We start from the raw sequence: 19,499 nt of genomic DNA, 5'->3' as shown, positions 1-19,499 counted from the left end.
AAAAGACGCAGAACGAAGACGTCTGCAGCGCTACTTCTGCCAATGGCTGCGCGCTTTGCTCACCTTTTCTAAGAGACGCTCCGTGATTGGCCAGTCCGAAGGTGTAGCCTGTCTGGCTTCACGAGCGGGAGTTCTTGCTAGAGTTTTTACAATACAGCGGCTCCAGGAGCGATTAACAAGGTAAACGAGTGACCTGAGCGGAACACACCGGACACGGGAGTAGGGGGGAATGAGACTTAGCGGAGTTCACAGCTGCCATAGAATTCCCCACAGGCCGGGGGCGCGTGAGGAGAGCTGTGGCAGCTGTGCCGAGAAACAGATAAATGACAGTCGCGTAGTCTGTGGTAGTCGGGGCTACCGGTATACATTGTATTTGTACGTGTATATATACTGACAAGAGCAGGCAGCGGAGGACACATCCAGCGGGTAGGATACATCTCTCTGTCCGTCTCCCGCTCACTGACTGACTGGTGGAGGGATATCTCTGGAGTGTGAAGGGTGAGGGTTTTGCGCATGCGTGAAAAGGTCCTTGTGCTCCGGTGGTAGGCGGAGTATGTCGCGGAGGGATACATATCTAATGGTGCATAGGCTTAATGTGATAGAACAGCGAGAAGAGGGTGTAAACAATAACAAAGGCCTTCTCTTGTTTACCCCATTTTTGCTGTGAACAACTGCATCTGTTTTCTTCTTTTTGATTATACTTGATAGTCCTGACAGTAATCACGTGGGCTTGTAACTTCCTGTGCTGGTCTAGAAACACACTGGGACCAATAAACTATTGTTGATCTGAACTTTTTTGTGTTTTTTTTTTTTTGGTCACATGATCCGAACTTGACATCTGTAGCGGTGCCATTTATTGTGAGAAAGGTATCACCGGCTCACTACTGTGTGTAAATGAACAGACTGCCCTAATATAACTCAGGTTAATGCACCGCAGCAGAGCAGGCTGAGATCCCCCAAGTGAACGTTGCCACCTTAAAACAGGAAGTGCATTACTGGCAGGATCGCCAGGTGAAAATGGGGAAACCAATGCAGCCACCACAACCGAGGACTGTTAAAGTGACACTAAACTCAGGAGTTAAATCTTAAACGTCCAACTGATTCCTCCATCTACGCTAAACTGTGTGGATGGAGGACTCTCCCCCTGGGCCAAGCTTCAGTATCTTGCTAGTCGGCCCCGCTGGCTCTCAAAACACCTGAACAATCTGATTGGTTGCAGGCGTTGTTCAGGTATTTTGAGAGCCAGCGGGGCCGACTAGCAAGATACTGAAGCTTGGCCCAGTGGGAGATTCCTCCATCCACACAGTTTACCGTGTGGAACTTTTTCCATCTGACCATAGGAAATCTGCAGATAATCTATAGGCGTATGGCCAGCTTCAAGGTGTATAGGCAGCTGTACATATATCTTCCTGTCTCCAGCCAACAATGTTTTCCAACCACTAATGAAATGGCTGATTCCCCCAACCCCCCCCAAAGTGTTGTAGGCACCCGGAAGCTGAGCCTATTCATAATCTCTCTGCACATCGGACTCTTCCCCTACCGCACATGCTTTGGCATGATGTTTGAGATTTAGCAGTACTCAGCCCCAACGTCCACATACAGCTCTTCCCTCACTTCACATCAGTCTTCACTGAAATCTCACCCGCAGATCACCAGGGAAAGAACCAGCACAGGGGATTATCAGTCATGTGACAGCAAATAAACACTAAACAATAAGGTCATTTCACGGTGATATTTTAAAAATAAAAATCATAAGGCTCATTCACACGGGTGTGCATGGCATGCACGCCTGTGCAGAGACCTGCTCCGGGGAGGGACAGGCGCAGCTGACTCTACATCTACTTCTGTTTTGTTTTTTATGAGTTTTATTAGGTTTTTGCAAATAATACAGTAACTAGACAATGTTACATTACAATAACATGACTATGAAATACCATACAGAGGAATAAGAAATACAAATAAATGGGTGCAATCTTAACAGAGAAGAGACATTGGGTACAAACAAAACTCATTAAGCATGGTTTACAAAAATACTCTGGGGGAAGTTATCAAAACTGGAGCAAACAAAATCTGGAGCAGTTGCCTATGACAACCAATCAGCTTCTCCAGCTTTGAAAATGAAAGGTAGATGCTGGTGGGTTGCCATGCACAGCTGCTTCAGATCTTGTCTGCTCCAGTTTTGGTAAATTCCCCTCTCTGTTTTTCAACTATACCAAACTGTCATGGGAAAATGAGATAATCTCAATATTGTCAACTGTCGAAAGCTCCAACCGCTTGGACCAAATAGCTTCACATTTATTTGGGCAACTTCTGGCCTTATAGGTCAGTTTATAAAGAAGGACCATCCGATCCACCAAGCTTTTCCATTCCGTCAATGACGGCGGGTTACTCCATAACAATGAATTTCTCTGCACAGAAAATAGTAATAAGGTTCTTAAAGTGTACAGATATATCTAGACAACCAGCATATCCCAAAATACACCACAATGGGCCACAAATATGAGGAGCTTCCAAATAATCATTAATAAACTTAGTAACATTATGCCAGTAAGAGCCAATCATAGGACAACGCCATATCATGTGCCAAAGGTCAGCATAGGCTGTAGAACAGCTAGGACAGGAAGACGAAGGACGTCTGCTCATGTGAAACATTCTAGATGGCGTGAAATATACTCTATGCAGAAATCACGACTACACCAGTTTATCTCTGGCAGCAATAACGGAATATCTACTTTATTATGAAGCCTATGAGAATTAGGGATGCACCAATATATCGGACGCCGAAACATATCGGCCACAAATGACACTTTTGGCATAATGCCGAAAGTGCAATTTTGTGGCCGATACAGCGACGCATCCATTCTTTCTCTCCTCCGCGCTGGGCGCTGCTCTGTGTCCCAGCGGGGAGGAGATAAACTGTCACAGGTGGCTGAGCGCTCAGCCTCCTGTCACAGATCAGAGGAGAGTAGTGTGGGCGGAGACAGCGCTGTCACAGGTGGCTGAGCGCTGCGGGAGGAGAGCGATGTGAGTGGCCGGCGTCTCTCCTCCCCGCACCGCTCAGCCACCTGCCACAGATCAGAGGAGAGCAGTGTGGGCGGAGACAGCGCTGTCACAGGAGGCTGAGCTCTCCTCCTGCAGCGCCCCACCCAGCCTCCTGTGACAGCTGTTAGGATGGGGAGTGAGGTACAAACACTCGCTCAGTGATCACTGAGTGTTTGTACATAATTTAGGACCTGGTATGTTTACTATATCCTCAATTATGAATGAATGGGAAGTGATCTACATCACCTCCTGTTCATTCATGATTGTGATTATAGTAAACACACTATGTTCTCATGTTATGAATGAACAGGAACACTCAGTATAGAGGATTCCTGTTCATTTATAACAGGGGCTGCAGTAAAAGTGACTGTGTCCTCAATCTCTTTTTCTATTTTAAAAGGGAAATATCAGGGGTCTGGTCAGACACCCCATATGTCCCAGAAGCCCCTAAAAGTAAAGTATAAAATAAAAATATTTTAATAAAAAATGAATAATTAAAAGTTTATATAAAATAAAATATTTTTAAAAATTTGAAAAAGTTCAAATAAAAAACATTTTCGCTTTCGGCCTGACTTTTTAGTTTTTATTTCGGTTTCGTCTTTGAAATGTTCATTTCGGTGCACCTCTAATGAGAATGCTTCTGCTTAGAGACTCTTGCATAAGCGTTGTGACACTTTTCCTACATTGTGATATACCATGAAGAGCCAGGTTGTTCTTGAATTCAGTATGAGTACATACTTTTGTTTGAAGTTTGTGTCCACACAGTAACATCATTTTCATTTGTAACAGGTTTCTGGATGGACACCTCTTATGTGACCAGTGCCAGACGGTTAAGGAGTACCAGCCGTCGTCCTGCCGCCTATGGCAATGTCCCATCTAATAGCGTCCAGAGCCAGGTTTCAAAGGAAGTTCTTCTACAAGACACGTTGCTGAGAAACTTGGACAGCGACCTGTCTGAGGAAGTTGTGTACAAGACGAGCAGTCTCAGGGACGAGTCTGAGCTGTATTCCGAATCAGAGCAACCTGAACACAACGGCACCGCCAAGTCACAAGTGGTCACTTCCAGGAAAAGTAAAAGATGGCCATGGCGGTTATTCTCCATGTTCTGCTGCCTTGTGGTTGTCAGCATGCTCGCCGTTCTGCTTGTATGTCTTTATATTGTACTGCAAGGTAACTTTTCATTTAAAACCATTCACATGGGGTGACTGCGATTTAGTTTACTGCTATGCAATAGAAAAGTAGAGCTTGCGGGATGGAGTTTTAGTGAATATGTTGGGTGGGCGGGTTGCAATTTTACTATTTCAGTTACTTATTTTGTTTGTGAAATAACGACATCTGTTTTCTGTGTAGATATGCACTATGGAAAAGAGAGTGAAGAAGAAGTGAAAACCAGTATGTTAGGTAAGAAACATTGTATGGGCGGTAACTGTTTAACCACCTTACTGCTGCTGTATATAAGAAAACGGCGGGTAGGTGGACACTGTTTTTTGGAGCGCTATTTAAAAAATGCACTGCAGAAAACACGTGGTGCACCCTCTAAACGTCTGTGATTGAGCTGTCCTCAGACAGCACAGATCACAGTCACAATGAGGGGAATTTAGAAAACTGAGCAGACAGAATCTGGAGCATCTGTGAATGGCAACCAATCAGCTTCTATCTTTCATTTTCAAACTGAAGAGAGAAGCTGATTGGTTGCCACGGGCAACTGCTCCAGATTCTGTCTTCTACAGTTTTGATAAATTCCACCCAATGTACAGAGCTAATCAGAGTGGTGCAGTACCTTGTGATTGCTGTGAACCAATCACAGCCATCATATGTGGAAACACTGCCTGTGCTTACAAACATTCAGCCCATTCACAACAGATGAAGGGAAGACTGAATGTAAACACAGCAGGAAGGAGGATTGCAGCAGATCAAGCAGTGGAGGATTTTCAAGTGCCCCTGACCCCCAATGATTGTAGGTTCGGCTTGGAGGAGGGGGAGTTTAAATTTCCACTGACCCCCAATGATTGTAGGTTCGGCTTGGAGGAGGGGGAGTTTAAATTTCCACTGACCCCCAATGATTGTAGGTTCGGCTTGGGGGAGGGGGGGTTTAAATTTACCTTTACAAACATTCAGCCCATTCACAACAGATGAAGGGAAGACTGAATGTAAACACAGCAGGAAGGAGGATTGCAGCAGATCAAGCAGTGGAGGATTTTCAAGTGCCCCTGACCCCCAATGATTGTAGGTTCGGCTTGGAGGAGGGGGAGTTTAAATTTCCACTGACCCCCAATGATTGTAGGTTCGGCTTGGAGGAGGGGGAGTTTAAATTTCCACTGACCCCCAATGATTGTAGGTTCGGCTTGGAGGAGGGGGAGTTTAAATTTCCACTGACCCCCAATGATTGTGGGTTTGTTTCTTTTTGTTTTTTTATATTTGTTTGTTTTTGGTGTTTTTTCAAAGGTGGAAGGTGCCATTGACCATCATTAGTTGTGGGATTGTTTTGTTTTTTAAGGTGGGGAGGGGGTTAAAGTGCCATTGACCACCATCGTCATGGGATCATCTTTTGTAAAGGTAAATGTAGGCAAACTGAATTTTCGTTTCTCCTTTTGTGTCTTTTTATATATTAAAGAACTCCAGGAAAACTATTCTTAAGGCTTGCAGTGGGGCTACCCCACACTGCAAGGGTTAAGATCTCGTTTTTGTCTAGGGTGTAAAATAACAAAGTTATACTCTCTTGAACCTCACAGCCAACTGGATGTTAGAACCCTCCGGCCTGTCTCCTCCTCCACTGCAGCGATAGTATGTCCCTAGGCGTCCTTCCATCCAATACACAGTGTATTGGACATGATAACTCAAGGATCCTAAGTCCGATGGAGCGGAGGGTGAGAGAGGTTGGACGGACCGGTTATACTCACCTGAACCTCAGAGCCGGCTGGCTCTTAGGCCGATATTTCCAGTGTCTCTCACCCTCCACTGAAGCAGTCTAAGGATCCTTGACTCATCATGTCCAATACACTGTGTATGGGACGCAAGGACAGTGTGGTACATACCATAGCTGCAGTGGAGGAGGAGATAGGCTGAAGAGAGCGCTCTAACAGCCAGCCGACTTTGAGCTTCAGGTGAGTATAACTTTAATTTACACCCTAGACAAAAATGAGCACGTAAACCTTGCAATGTGGGGGTAGCCCCACTGCAGGTTTTAAGAATATTGTTCCTAGAGTTCTTCTTTACAGGCTGGTACTCAAGTGTTGAAAGACCTTCTTGTTGGAAATCGGTTAATTGAGACAACCTCTGGCTTCTTGGACCTCTCAAGAACTCAATTGTCAAAGTTTCCAACTCCAGTCCTTCACTCTATTGAATGTTTACCTTTTTTTTTTTTTCTTACCTTTATAATGGTTGATGAGTAGAACAGGATATAATGTGCTCATGCTTCATATATTTGCACACTGTATACATATTGTCTTATGGGCAATGTTCTTCATTGTCAGGGTTCTGGAGTCTGCTGGTCTTGTCATTGGTTGCTGGCCTCTCTTGCTGCAGCTTCTCTTGGACTGTCACCTATTTTGACTCTTTTGAGCCAGGAATGTTTCCCCCAACTCCTCTTTCTCCTGCACGTTTCAGGTGAGTTTTTGTTTTGGATGTATGTATACCGGATAGAGAAGGCAGGCATTGGAATAATGGAATTTTTAAATGTCCAGCTGCCAAAACAAATTCAAGATCAGTGCCCTCTAGTGGCTGAAATAGAAATTGCTTTGCAGTTCAGGGACCTCTTTATCAATGTTCTAAATAGTTTAAGAAATAGGGAAATCTTTTTTCCTTTGCATTTTTTTTTCCACTTTATCAGCTTGACCTTTTAGTCAAACTGTCAGAAGTTTCCATTTAGTAGCCCTCAGCTATTTATAGTTGCTTCACTGATTTTCTGGTTTGTTGGCCTATTGATCACTGTCGTCAATATAGGTGGAGAAAATCGTCAGATTCTGAGAAGTAAAGATTTTGTTTTTTCATTTCTTGGTTTTAGGCCAAGTCTTATTTCATTCTATTTTGCTATGAGAGAGAACTCAGCAGTAGCTGCTCCTGATTTGATTAAATCATCCCATGGCCCCTAGGACCCAACTGGGCAAATTGACATCGTCTTTTTTAAAGTGCCTAAAAATTGTTTGGGGGCAGAATCCCTTTTTGTATTTTGTAAATGACCAATTTAACTAGTAATTATAGTGTTCCATTAACTTTTAATAGTGGGTATAGGATGTTTATCAAGGCAAGTATTTAAAGGGAATCCCCTGTCATATCCCACATCGTTTTCATTACCCCTTTATGTCTATATTGCCTACTATTATTTTAAAGCTGTGTTTTTCAAACAATCCATTAAGCTGGCCATGCACCGATAGATTATCTGCAGATTTTCTATTGTCAGATGGGAAACGTGCAACAGATTCCTCCATCTACACCAGCGGTTCTCAACCTGTGGGTCGGGACCCCTTCGGGGGTCGAATGACAATTTGCCAGGGGTCGCCGGGAGTCTCCCGCTATTAGATAGCGGCTCCCGGGCGCCGGTGAGAGAAACACTTTCTCCCGGAAAGTGCTCTGCTTGGAATGCATTGCTAGATTCCTATTGGCTATTTCACTTTAAACTGTGTGGATGGAGGAATCTCCCACTGGGCCAAGCTTCAGTATCTTGCTAGTCGGCTCCGCTGGCTCTCAGAATACCAGAATAATATGATTGGATGCAGGCAATGTTCAGGTATTTTGAGAGCCAGCGGGGCCGACTAGCAAGATACCGAAGCTTGGCCCAGGGGGAGATTCCTCCATCCACACAGTTTAGCGTAGATGGAGGATTCTGTTGCACTTTTTCCATCTGACCATAGAAAGTCTGCAGAGATCCTATAGGCGTATGGCCAGCTTAAGTCTACGTTTACACTCCTGTGTTATAGGTGAAGTGCATTTTATATGCATTACCTGTCATCCATATAGGAGGTGCGTTTTGCTGGAAACCTCACCAAAGTGAGGTAATGATGTAGCAAGCAGGTTTTTTTTTGTTTCTTGTTCAACATTTTCATTAGAATTTACAAATTACAATAACACAAATAAAACCCCCAAAAATAAGATAACATGAGAGATTCCAAGGTCAGCTGAAAGATGTAGACGTGGTACCAGGTGCAACTGGACTGTATATAATATCATAGAAAATCAAGAGGTTACTATAAGGCATGTCTTGTGTCTGGCCACTTAGAATGCAGGTTTTTTCTGAACACACTGCACCAGAATACACAGGTATGAATATCTCCCTAGGAGTTACAATTATCAAAATGATTTAAACATATTGAGGGCAATTTATCAATACTGGAGCAGACAGAATCTGGAGCAGCTGTGCATGGCAACCAATCAGCTTCTATCTTTCATTTTCAAACCTTAACTGAGCAAACTGAAGAGAGAAGCTGATTGGTTGCCATGGGCAACTGCTCCAGATTCTTCTGCTCCAGTTTTGATAAATTCCCCCCCTTGTATTTCTGTTTCACACATCAATTGTTTAGTCATTTCAAAATTTTTAAGATGAATTTGCAATAAACAGGTTGGACAAATAGCAAACAATTGTTTTATATGTGCCCCAGTCACACCACAACGCTTGTAGGAAGAGCGGTAACATGCTCATTCTGGTTCCCATGCTCATCTCAATGCTTATCCTCATTCCCTGGTGTACATGTATGGCTGAATGAGAACCGGTGAGCTATTCCAGTCTGCATATAGGTAGATACATTGTAATGAAGTATATTGTGTGCACTGGTATAAGAATTTTTTTAGAGAGCTACCTTGTGTGCTTAATTTGGTTTTGGGTGTGAGTGACAAGTGCTAGAAAGAAAATGGCGCAATACAGGAACCTATATGCCTCTGCTTTCTTGAGGTCCAGGGTCACTTTGGGGTCTGTGTAGTAACTGGACATTGGCTCTCTCAGAAAGCAGAGTGGATTGGAATGATGAAAAGTGAAAGCCTCAGGTATACAGGGAAGGGTACATTAATTAGGACTACATATGGTTACCTTAGTGGGAAGCAGTGTCTACATAGCTTGTAGGCTTGCCTTGCAGCACTGTGCCCCTGTGTTCACTTACCCCAAGGAACACTGTCTACATACAGTAGATTAACCACTTCAGCACCAGAACAATTTGGCCAATTGGTGTGAATGGGGCACATAGAGTATAAAACAACTGTCTTCTATGTGCTGTAGCAGTGACCTGCGTTTTTCTGTGTGTATGTAGCTTAAGGTTGGTTTCACACCCAGGCGACAGCACGTTTATGTGAGTTTTAATGCGCATATGTCAAAATGCGTGTTTTTATGAGCAGATTGTAGCTCATTGATGTTAATGAGCAAACATGCATAAAAACGTGCAAAAACACAGCAAACGTGCGTTTTCAAGTGTTTCCTATTGAGTCTATGAGGCCAAAACAAGCTTTACTATGCCAAAAAAATGCTCATGTACTTTTTCCAGCGACAGGCATTTTGCGTATTGCAACAAAACGCTCAGATGTGAACAGGGCCATAGAAATGAATGGGATTTTTTGGGGGGCATATTTTTTGAGCGTTTTTTACGGCAGAAAGAGCAATACGAAATGTTCAGTGTGATCAATGCCAGCACATGCTGCGGACGTGAAACTCTAACCTTTATAAAGTTAAATTGACTGATCACTTCATCTGGCTGTTGCGGGAAACATTCAGCCAGGAACTGTCTCTTGCTCACAGACTGGAATCTAAACTGTCAGGCTGATGGCAGGTCTCAGCAGGGTCACAAACCAGAGCGCATACACCAGGAGGGCAGATGGTTTTAAATGCCCTAGAGGCTGCATTGACGTCCTTCAGGATGTTTATAAAGTATAAGGTTTCGAGTTGCTTTAAAGGAGAACTATGGGGTTAAGGCTTTTCCGCATAGTTCTCCTTAGGGTAACGGGAGGACACAAACTGGCGTCCTCCCGTCACCCTAAGCTCAGTATACTGAGACGCCACAGCTGAAGCGGATCCCGACAATTATGTCTGGATCCGCCCAGCTGCGTGAGTGACAGCTGGCTCTGCCTATCTAGAGGCAGAGCCAGCTGTACCCTCCCTCGTCCGTTCCGCCAGTCAGTGCTGGCGGATCGGAGCGGGGAGGGGGCAATCCAGCCCCTCCCCCTGTCACGGCAGAGAGCTGTGACAGGATCGAGAGGTGAGCGAACGCCGGTATGTGTTCACTCACCTCCCGATCTACTGAGCCGACCTGTGACAGTCTCATTGTCACAGGTCGGCTAGAACTATGAGGTGAGTGAAAAGCACTCACCTCATAGTTCTCCTTTAAGCCGACTTGGTGTCTAGATAACAATGACAGATTGGATTGTAAGCTGCTCTAGTGCAGGGGCTGATGTAAGTGTTCCTGTGTGCTCTAAAAAGTGTTGTGGAAATGAATAGTATACAAAAAACATTTAAGTGATGATACACTCAGGAGTTAAATCTCAAAGAATGCATTCAAGTACCTTTTACTATTAACAAAAATGTATCTTATTTGTGTATCACTCGGCTGCAGATCCTCCAATCATCTCTGAATTGTCAATTGTCACATGACAGATGTGTGGTTTTTGCCAGGTTCAGAGTATCTTGCGGTAGTGACATCAGGAGGGTGTACAGGTCCAGCCGTCCAGTCAGTAGCCATGTTTGATATCACTCCCCTAGGATGCATTTTATGGCCAAGACCAAGTGACCAATGCCCCATCATAGGTCAGGTGACCCAGTATTGCTCTAAATTCACAATTATTTCATTTATTAAAGGAGAGCTATGAGGTGAGTGATTTACACTCATCCTCATAGTTAGAGCCGACTTGTAAAAATGAAACTGTCACACGTCGGCTGTATTGATCGGGAAGTGAGCAAACACATACCCTTGCTCGCTCATTTCCCGATCATCTCCCTGCAGAGAGCAGTGACTGTCATTCACCGCTCCCCGCAGGGATTCCCCCATCCCCTCTCTGATCCTCTAGATAGGCAGAGCCCGCTGTCAATCAGCCAGCTGGGTGGATCTCAAAAGTAATGTCGGGATCCGTCCCGGCTGCGTCGCTCTCAGTATATAGCAGGGGAGGTCAGTATATGTCCTCCCGTGACCCTAAAGAGAACTATGGAATAAAAAGGTTACCCCATAGTTCTCTTTTAAAGCAAACCATTCTGCACTTTACTTGTAGATTTTCAAATAATGTCTAAATGTGGATATGTTTGAGTATAGATCTGCTTTATGACATTGTAATATATGGTACAACACAACCCTGCAAAAGTAACTTCCTCCTTTGTTCAATACAAGCCTAGAATTTCCATTCCTCTTATGTAGATTCAATGGAAGGTTTTCCCAGTCATCCTATAACTGTTTTGATCTTGGAAGGTCTCCATCGTCAGATGTGCTGAAAATTGTCTGCGGGCCCAATTTATAAACACTTCACAGAAAGGACATAGAAGAGTTGCTGTGAATCTTTTCCCGTTCCCTCCCCTCTGGGGCATTTTGCCCTGCCTGCAGCTTCCATCAGTTATTTGATGTTGCATTTAGAAAGAAAACAATCATAAAAGTGTTTGTCCCTATGGCAGATCTAGTTTGAAATCCTGCCCGCAGTGCTATTAGTGATCATTCCATCATAGCACGATACGGAGGCTGACACACTGCATCGAAGAGATTGGTCAGCAGATGGTGTTCTTGGATAAGCTGACTCTTTTTATACTGGTGCACGAGGTTGTCAAAGCTAAACCTACAAGTTCTCTTTGTTCTCACAGTCAATATTGTACTTTGCAACGATATTAGATCATCTTTATGACTGTTTTATCACATCAGAAATATGTATCTGTCAGCACTCCACCTGCTGTGCACCTCAGGAACGATGGCCCACTTTTTTATACTTACAATCTTCAGAATTAATTCTAAATAAAACCTGAGATTATGTGCTGTAGCCAATGTACTTGTATGCCACAGTTGTACTGCGCTGTCAGAGAGCCTGCCACATGCTGCTCTGCAAAGCTTCTCTCATTGAGAAAGATTGCTCTAAAAACAGACACCCCGCCCCCCAGAAAGTCTTTTATATGGCATGAGACTTCTTCAGAGAGACATTACCCTGGAGGGTGACTGTCCTGGAGGGTCCCCCATTTGGAAAGAGACTGACTTGAAGTAAGGTTAACCTGTAAGGCCTGCTATGTGGTAGGGTACTGCTCTAGAAGTCCTCCCATGCAGTAGAGTACTGCCCTAAAGGTCCTGCCATGTAATGGAATACTGCCCTGAAGGACCTGCAATGTGTGGGGATAATGCCCGTAAGCGCCTGCCATGTGTTAGGGTACTGCCCTGAAGGACCTGCCATGTATTGAGTATTGCCCTGAAGGACCTGCCGTGTGTGGGGATAATACCCAGAAGGACCTGCCGTGTGTAAGTATAATGCCCCGAAGGCCCTGCCGTGTGTGGGGATAATGCCCCGAAGGACCTGCCGTGTGTGGGGATAATGCCCCGAAGGACTTGCCGTGTGTGGGGATAATGCCCCAAAGGACCTGCCGTGTGTGGGGATAATGCCCCGAAGGACCTGCCGTGTGTGGGGATAATGCCCCAAAGGACCTGCCGTGTGCGGGGATAATGCCCCGAAGGACCTGCCGTGTGTGAGTATGATGCCTCGAAGGACCTGCCGTGTGTGGGGATAATGTCCCGAAGGACCTGCCGTGTGTGAGTATGATGCCTCGAAGGACCTGCCGTGTGTGGGGATAGTGCCCCTGACATTTCCCTTTTGAAATAGAAAAAGAAATTGAGGACATAAGTCCTCAATTTCTTTTTCTGCAACCCCAGCACTTAATGAATGGGAAGCCTCATTGGAAGCGGGGGGGGGGCCCGGTATTTTTGTTAATAGCGGTCATCAGCGGCTTGTGAGCCGGAATGCGATCGGCCGCACAGGACCGCAAGGCACATCAATGCCTGCGTTCTTGTCCGGGCAGAAAAAAATGCTGCAAGCACTATTTTTTTTTTTTGACCGGACCGCAGGCATTGATGTGCCATGCGTTCCTGTGCGGCAGATCGCATTGCGGCCGGAGGGAATGGCTACGGTGCTATTCACTTTAATAGACTGCACTATGTCTGGTTTGAACATGCCCTTAATGGGATACACTTGAATCCCCATACCCCCCAAAAAATACAGAAAACGCACAGCACGTACCATCCAGAGAGAAGTTTCTTTTGGTTATTGAAAAGGTACTTGCATAAAAACATTAGAAACAGGCATGTAGCATCATTCACTCTCTCGCAGGGAAATCCCCACAGTGGTTAAAGAGAGGAGATGCGGTAATTGCGATCCTGTCCTCCTGGCAGGTTCAGCTATGGCTGTAGAGACGTCAGATGCTCCGCCCTAAATGCGTTACGTCCAGCGTGACTTCGTCAGGGAGTATGTCCTTCCAGGGAAACGCCAGTGACGTAATGGGTGGCAGTTGGAATGGCAGAAGGAAGATGCAGCACATCAACACACTAGGGCAGAGTCACTTTAAGAAGAATTGCTGTGTTTCTACATAATATAGACTATTACAAATAAACATTTTTAAAGCCAATTCATACTAAGTGGCTGAGTCATTTGAGTGTTTTGTGTTTTTAGAAATTGGTGAATTGCCTGTATTTATACGAGGCATCCTTCATGCACCATCCATAGCTGGCTCTCAGACATGGAGTGGCAACACAACTAATTGCAACTACTCAACAACTCTACATTTTCGTTATTCACCCAGGCAACAGGGAGAATGACAGAGGCAGAAATTACTCCATTTGGTTCCTCTGTGCCGAGTTCCAGAAGCAAAAAAAGCAAAACTAACTAATAAGCCAACTGGATGGTTTAAGAGAATTGTTGGAGGGAACACTTTTGTGCCACAAACCTTTGGGCTGTTTATTGGCTTCTGACCATTCAAATGTTTTATCAAAGGAACGCTAAACATATATTACAAGGCGGTTTAGGTAATTGAAGAATTTACCATTCACTGAATGAATATGTAAACTGTTTTAGTGGTTCATCAGAAGAGAGGCTATTTATATTTAAAGGAGGCTTGTACTGCATACAGAAGACTGTTATTCAAACCGACCCCAGATTTAACGAAGAATGATGAACAATGCTGCAAAGACATCTGGCACACCAAATCTGCTCTCTTCTTTCTACTTTCATTTGACCAAAGTCTAGGCATAAAAAATGCTTGTTAACCACCTGCTGTCCTGCCTTTGTAATTAAACGGCCAGACAGCGGCTTTGTGGATGCGGGTGGGCGTTTTTAAACTAGGCGGCGCGCACGAGCGGGAAATCAGCTTGAAATGTAAACAGCTAGCGATGGCGTTCGGGCGATCACTTGTAATATGCGTGTAGGTGTGCGCCCCTCCCCCCCCCCTACCTCCCCCCTCCATCGCAGCCGCTGCTGGCGTTCCCGAGCTCCGCTGTGCCTGGTGTGAGCCCGGAACCAGCACATCGGCTCTGTGATCGGAGATCAAACAGAGATTAGTGCACGACCTCCGTTTGATCTCCTCGTCGGAATGCAGGAAGTGATGTATATTACATCACTTCCACATTCCTCTGTCACTCTCCGGTACAGAAGCCAGAGAAGCAGATCTGTGCTTTCTCAGCTTCTCTGGGGGTCCCTAGGTGACATTAGGGGTCTTAAAGACCCCTGATGTCTCTATAAAGAAGACCTGCCACTGCAAATTGACTATCACATAGGGGGCTTGTTAGCCCCTATTGTGATAGCAATAAAGTTAAGTGAAAAAAAGGTTAAAAAATGAAAGTTACAAAAAAAATTAATGTAAACGTCACATATAAAAGCAATTTAAAAAATGTAAAAGCCCCCCGCCCCCACATACACTTGCAAACATGCATCGAGTGCGCCTACGTGCCAAAGCGACGATTACGCCGCACATGCTACATATCACCGCGAACGGCTCAAAGTACTGCAGCGCTGAACACTGAAAAATGGCCTGGACAGGAAGGGGGTATAAACACCCAGGTCAGCAAGTGGTTAATTGCAGTTAGAAAATATGTATTTGTTTTTAAATTTACGCATGTCGGACATCAATAATGAAAGAGAAAGCAGAGGTAATGTGTAAATATGGATTGCTTTGTTTTTCAAGAAACCTAGTAACTGCTCAAATTAAAATGTCCAAATATACCTTTTAAGTATTTTAAAGTGTTTCTAGCGCTAAAATAAATGTGTTAAATGCCTCTCCTGCTGCCCACACTGATTTTCTCTACTGTGGTGAAGAGACACTACTGGCTTAAGGCCCTTTTCACACGGGCTGATCAGGAGGGGATCTCTGCATGGATCCCTCCTGATCACAGCAGTATGGATCGGATGTCACCGCTGTGACATGCTGTGTCCATCCAGTTTTTTCCTCCATCTTACGCTGGAGAAAAAAACCTGAAATGGCCAGACCCCATGTTGGTCTATGGGGAATTGGATGTCAACGGACATGTGTCAGTTTACATCAAATTACCCCCCCATCCAACACAGCCATGTCCAACAAATCATCTACAACACAGGTAGCCAAACTTTGGTCCTTCAGCTGTGGTGAAACTATATTCCCATCATCTATCTGCCTCGCTAAACCATGCCTATAGCTGTCAGAGTCCAGCAATGCCTTATGGGATTTGTAGTTTCACCACAGCTCCAGGGTCAAAGTTTGGCTACCCCTGATGAACAATGATGATGCATACTGTAGCATAGAGTCTGTTAGGATAATTGCTTGGCTTGACTAATCCATACCAGTACAACAAAACACGTCTGCCCTCAGGTTATTTGTGTGTGTGTGTGTGTGTGTGTGTGTTGGGACACAAAAATGAGAACATTTAGGCTACATGAACATCTGGGGATTCCTGAAGCATGAATCTGTGAATTCTTGTGGCAGGAATCTCAGGTGGGTCCATTCAAGTTGATAACAGTTGTTGCATCTGTCTGTGTCTATCCCCATGTAATCATATGTGGAACAATTACCTGCAGATTGGTAGCGAGATTGCGTCCAGGCATAAGAATCAACAGGTTCTTGCCGCAGGAATCCACAGACGCCTGTGTGCAGAAGGCCTTAGCAAAATTCAGACAGTTGGGAGTTGTAATATTTTGGTACATTGTCTTACTAGCTCCTGCAGTTTGTCCGTCCCTGTTGGTATTTTTCAAGTTCCTAACATATTAGAAGGGAGTCATTTTGTAGCAAGTAGCAAGAGAGAAGCATTTGCAATCTGGACACACCATAAAAGCGGACTGCTGTGAGGTCGATTAAATATGAACAGTACATGGAGCACTGTAGGCAGTATTTCCACATTTTATTACAGTGAGCATTTGTACACACTGTGAGCCATGTGAACTCTTCATTTTAATTTGTTTTTACAATTCATTGTCAAGCAATTAAAAAAGCTCCAGGAGAGACCGCCTCCGGGCAGGAGTTTAGCACCATTAGTTTAGTGATTAAAATGGAACTCCAGGCAAATATATGGATGTGTACATATACAAAAGAGAGCTTTGGTCCAGTTATGTGTTCATTAAAAAAGCATTAAAGCAACACTTCCATAATGAAGCGCTGGAAACAAAGATGCACATGCAAAAGCAAAGCCAGTAAATACCTTGGGGGGAATTTATCAAAACTGGAGCAGACTGAATCTGGGGCAGTTTGCCATGCCAACCAATTGGCTTCTCTTTTCATGATTGCCAATACAGTTGCTGGCATATGCCAGAGCAGCAACAGAAAAGACTTAAAAGAGAACTATTGTCCTACCTTTTTTTTTGGGCCATGGTTCTCTTTAGGGTCACAGAAGGAAATATTAATATACTAATGTCCTCCTGTGACCCAAAACTCTGCATATAGCGGGCTATTGCCCACTATATGTTGACAGCGCAGAGCCACGCTGCAGCTGTGATGGAACCGACAATATTGTTGGGATCTACTCTGCTACTTAATGGACAGCGAAAGCCATCAGTACCTCCACCGTCCGTTCCTTCAGTAAGCACTGGAAGGGGGAGTGGTGACTGACAGTCACAGCTCTCTGCTGGGAGATGATGGGGAACTGAGCGATCGGCACTATGTGATTTGCTCAGTTCCGAATCAATAGAGCCACACATCGGCTCTAATTATGGGGATGGCTGTATTTCACTCTCTTCATAATCCTCCTTTAAAGGAGAACTATGGGATACGTGTTTCCCCCCATAGTTCCCTTAAGGGTCACAGGAGGACATATACTAGCATCCTCCTGTGATCCAAAGCTCAGTATATCACAAGCTATTGCCCGCGGTATACTGAGACCGCCGCACCCAGCTGCGTGAGTGACAGCTGGCTCTGCCCATCTAGAGGCAGAGCCAGCTGTGCCCTCCCCCGTCCGTTCCTCCAGTTAGCGCTGGCGGATCAGGTAGGGGGGAATCCCTGCAGGGAGCCGTGACAGTCACTGCTCTCTGCAGGGAGATGATCGAGAAGTGAGCGAGCGACGGTATGTGTTCGATTACTTCCCGATCTATTGAGCCGACATGTGACAGTTTCATTGTCACAAGTCGGCTCGAACTATGAGGCCGAGTGATTTTCACTCACCTCATAGTTTTCCTTTAAGCACAATTAAATATTAGGAGCAGCAGGCAGAGAACTTCAATATAAAAAAATAAGAAAGCGTAAAGTAGCAGGCATTTCCATACCAAAATAGTGCAATTTATGTCAAAATACATTTGGATTGGTTTATATGCTAATTGTGTTTGGATTATTCAGCAAAGCCGTCATTACAAACAAGCTAACCTGCTGGTGACTTTGTGACATTCTGGGAGGATCTGGTCATGCCACACTGGATGCAGGGCGTGAACCTTATTTGTATAGACATTTGGGGGTCTCCAGGGTGAACTGAGCTTGTTGGTCCCAATCTCATAGTTTGAGTTCATTGTCATGGCAGGTTTGCTCTAACTTTAAATTTATTTTTTTAATTTGAACTTTCAAACCCTTATTTCTGTGAGGAACCTTATTATAAAATGATTTACTCATCATTGTATTCTCAATTATATATAAACATGTAAAATTATTACTTTTGGCTATATGCCTTATGGAATACAGTATTATATTATCCCAGGGGTATGTTTGTTTTTATTGCATGAATTTTCATTTGCTTTTGCATATAGAGTTGTGTAATTCAATTTTTTTTCTTTTCTTTGCAGGAAGATTACAGGCCATTCTTTCCACGTGGGTTACACCATGGCCATATTAAACGGCATTGTGGCCGCTCTCACTGTTCTCTGGTGTCTGCTCTGAATGTATAGAATGTTCTTCAAGGATCTCCAGTTTTCTACTTACAAGGAATGTCGCCTTCTTTGAAATCCATGAATGGCATCCTAAAGGGGACTGTCAGGTGTGCTAAGGAGCAGGCATCATTTCAGCAAATACCTTTTCAAATGCACCAAGTCAATTATGGTGCTCCCAAGAAGTCACCCTAATCTGGGCTGCAAAATCCATTTTGGCCTTGACTCCAGCTCTGAGTTAAACCCTGCTGTTTAACAATCTATGTCAGAGCCAAAGTTGGCTGCTCTGATATTGTAGTGTTGAATAGCGGTAGTGGATCATAGCCTAATTGGGGGGGGGGGATTGACCTTGACTCTGAGCCATTGAATAATCTGAGCTGAAATGCATAGGACAAGGGGGCTCCTCGGGAGCAACAAATGATTAGGGGGATTTGAAAGGTACTTGCAGGCTCCTGTTGATGCCTGTTCTTCAGCAGTTTTCTTAGATTTTACACTTAAAGTGACATTATACCCTCAGATTTTTTAACATAAACCAATACTGTAATGTGCGCCTTTCTGTAATCCATGGTAGTTTCCCTTCTCTTTGCTGCTCTTCCTTTTTAAATCCTCATGTCTTCTCATGCTTGGGGAGAACTTCCCTTTGCAGCTGAGTGCCTCTTCCTGTAGTGCTGGCTCAGGTTGCAAACCTACACACAGACACCGTGTATCCATTCCAGAGACAAGGCAGTCTGCTGCAAAACAGAAGTTCTGCCCAGCATGAGAAGAGATACAGATTTAAAAGGAAGAGCAGCAAAGAGAAGGGAAACAACCATGGATTACAGTAAGGCACACATTACAGTATTGTTTTATGTTAAAAAATCTGAGGGTTTAATGTCACTTTAATTCACATGACAGGTTCACATTTTTACATTTTGCCATATTAGTACCAGGGATTTTTTTTATCCTATTAGATGTATTTTATATATTGTATGGTGCCAATAATTGTTTAATCAGGTAATTTTTATAGTGGTTTTTTTTTTTCTTCAGTTTTTAGATCCGTTGTTTTTATTTCTGGGAAAAATATAGTTTTACGGTATTCATTAGTCAGTATAAGTTACTTTAAAGGGAATAATAATCCTGTTGGGCTTGACTTCTGTTGCTTTGGGGAAAAGAGTATAAAATCGTTTTTTGCTCCAGTCATTCTGCTATTTTAAGAAATGTAGTACTCCAAGGCAGGGCAGAAAAAT

At 44.1% G+C, this 19,499-nt stretch overlaps 1 protein-coding gene across 2 annotated transcripts; it reads left to right on the top strand.

Moving 5' to 3' along the window:
* The first annotated feature begins 69 nt into the window (after positions 1-69).
* Positions 70-18,602, top strand: ARL6IP6 (ADP ribosylation factor like GTPase 6 interacting protein 6). 2 transcript variants are annotated; one of them, XM_018573808.1, is made up of 6 exons: positions 74-159; positions 710-719; positions 3,830-4,212; positions 4,393-4,443; positions 6,516-6,648; positions 18,193-18,602. In XM_018573808.1, the coding sequence occupies exons 3-6, from the start codon at positions 3,840-3,842 to the stop codon at positions 18,284-18,286; spliced, it is 651 nt and encodes a 216-aa protein (XP_018429310.1). In that variant the 5' UTR covers positions 74-159; positions 710-719; positions 3,830-3,839; the 3' UTR covers positions 18,287-18,602. The 2 variants fall into 2 exon arrangements, with proteins under 2 accessions (XP_018429309.1, XP_018429310.1); XM_018573807.1 differs by lacking the exon at positions 710-719 and having other exon boundaries at positions 70-180; positions 3,832-4,212.
* Positions 18,603-19,499: the final 897 nt, after the last annotated feature.

This window comes from Nanorana parkeri, unplaced genomic scaffold, assembly GCF_000935625.1.
Source record: "Nanorana parkeri isolate BGI_ZX_2015 unplaced genomic scaffold, ASM93562v1 scaffold2551, whole genome shotgun sequence".
In the NCBI taxonomy this organism is placed as follows: domain Eukaryota; kingdom Metazoa; phylum Chordata; class Amphibia; order Anura; family Dicroglossidae; genus Nanorana; species Nanorana parkeri.
The sequence above is the reverse complement of the archived record's forward strand: the minus strand, read 5'-3'. Positions and strand labels throughout refer to the sequence as shown.

Coding starts and splice junctions, on each gene's coding strand:
- ARL6IP6 (XM_018573807.1), top strand. CDS start 3,840: ATGGACACCTCTTATGTGACCAGTGCCAGACGGTTAAGGAGTACCAGC. Junction 4,444..6,515: donor AGTGAAAACCAGTATGTTAG/GTAAGAAACATT, acceptor CTTCATTGTCAG/GGTTCTGGAGTCTGCTGGTC. Junction 6,649..18,192: donor CTTTCTCCTGCACGTTTCAG/GTGAGTTTTTGT, acceptor TTTTCTTTGCAG/GAAGATTACAGGCCATTCTT.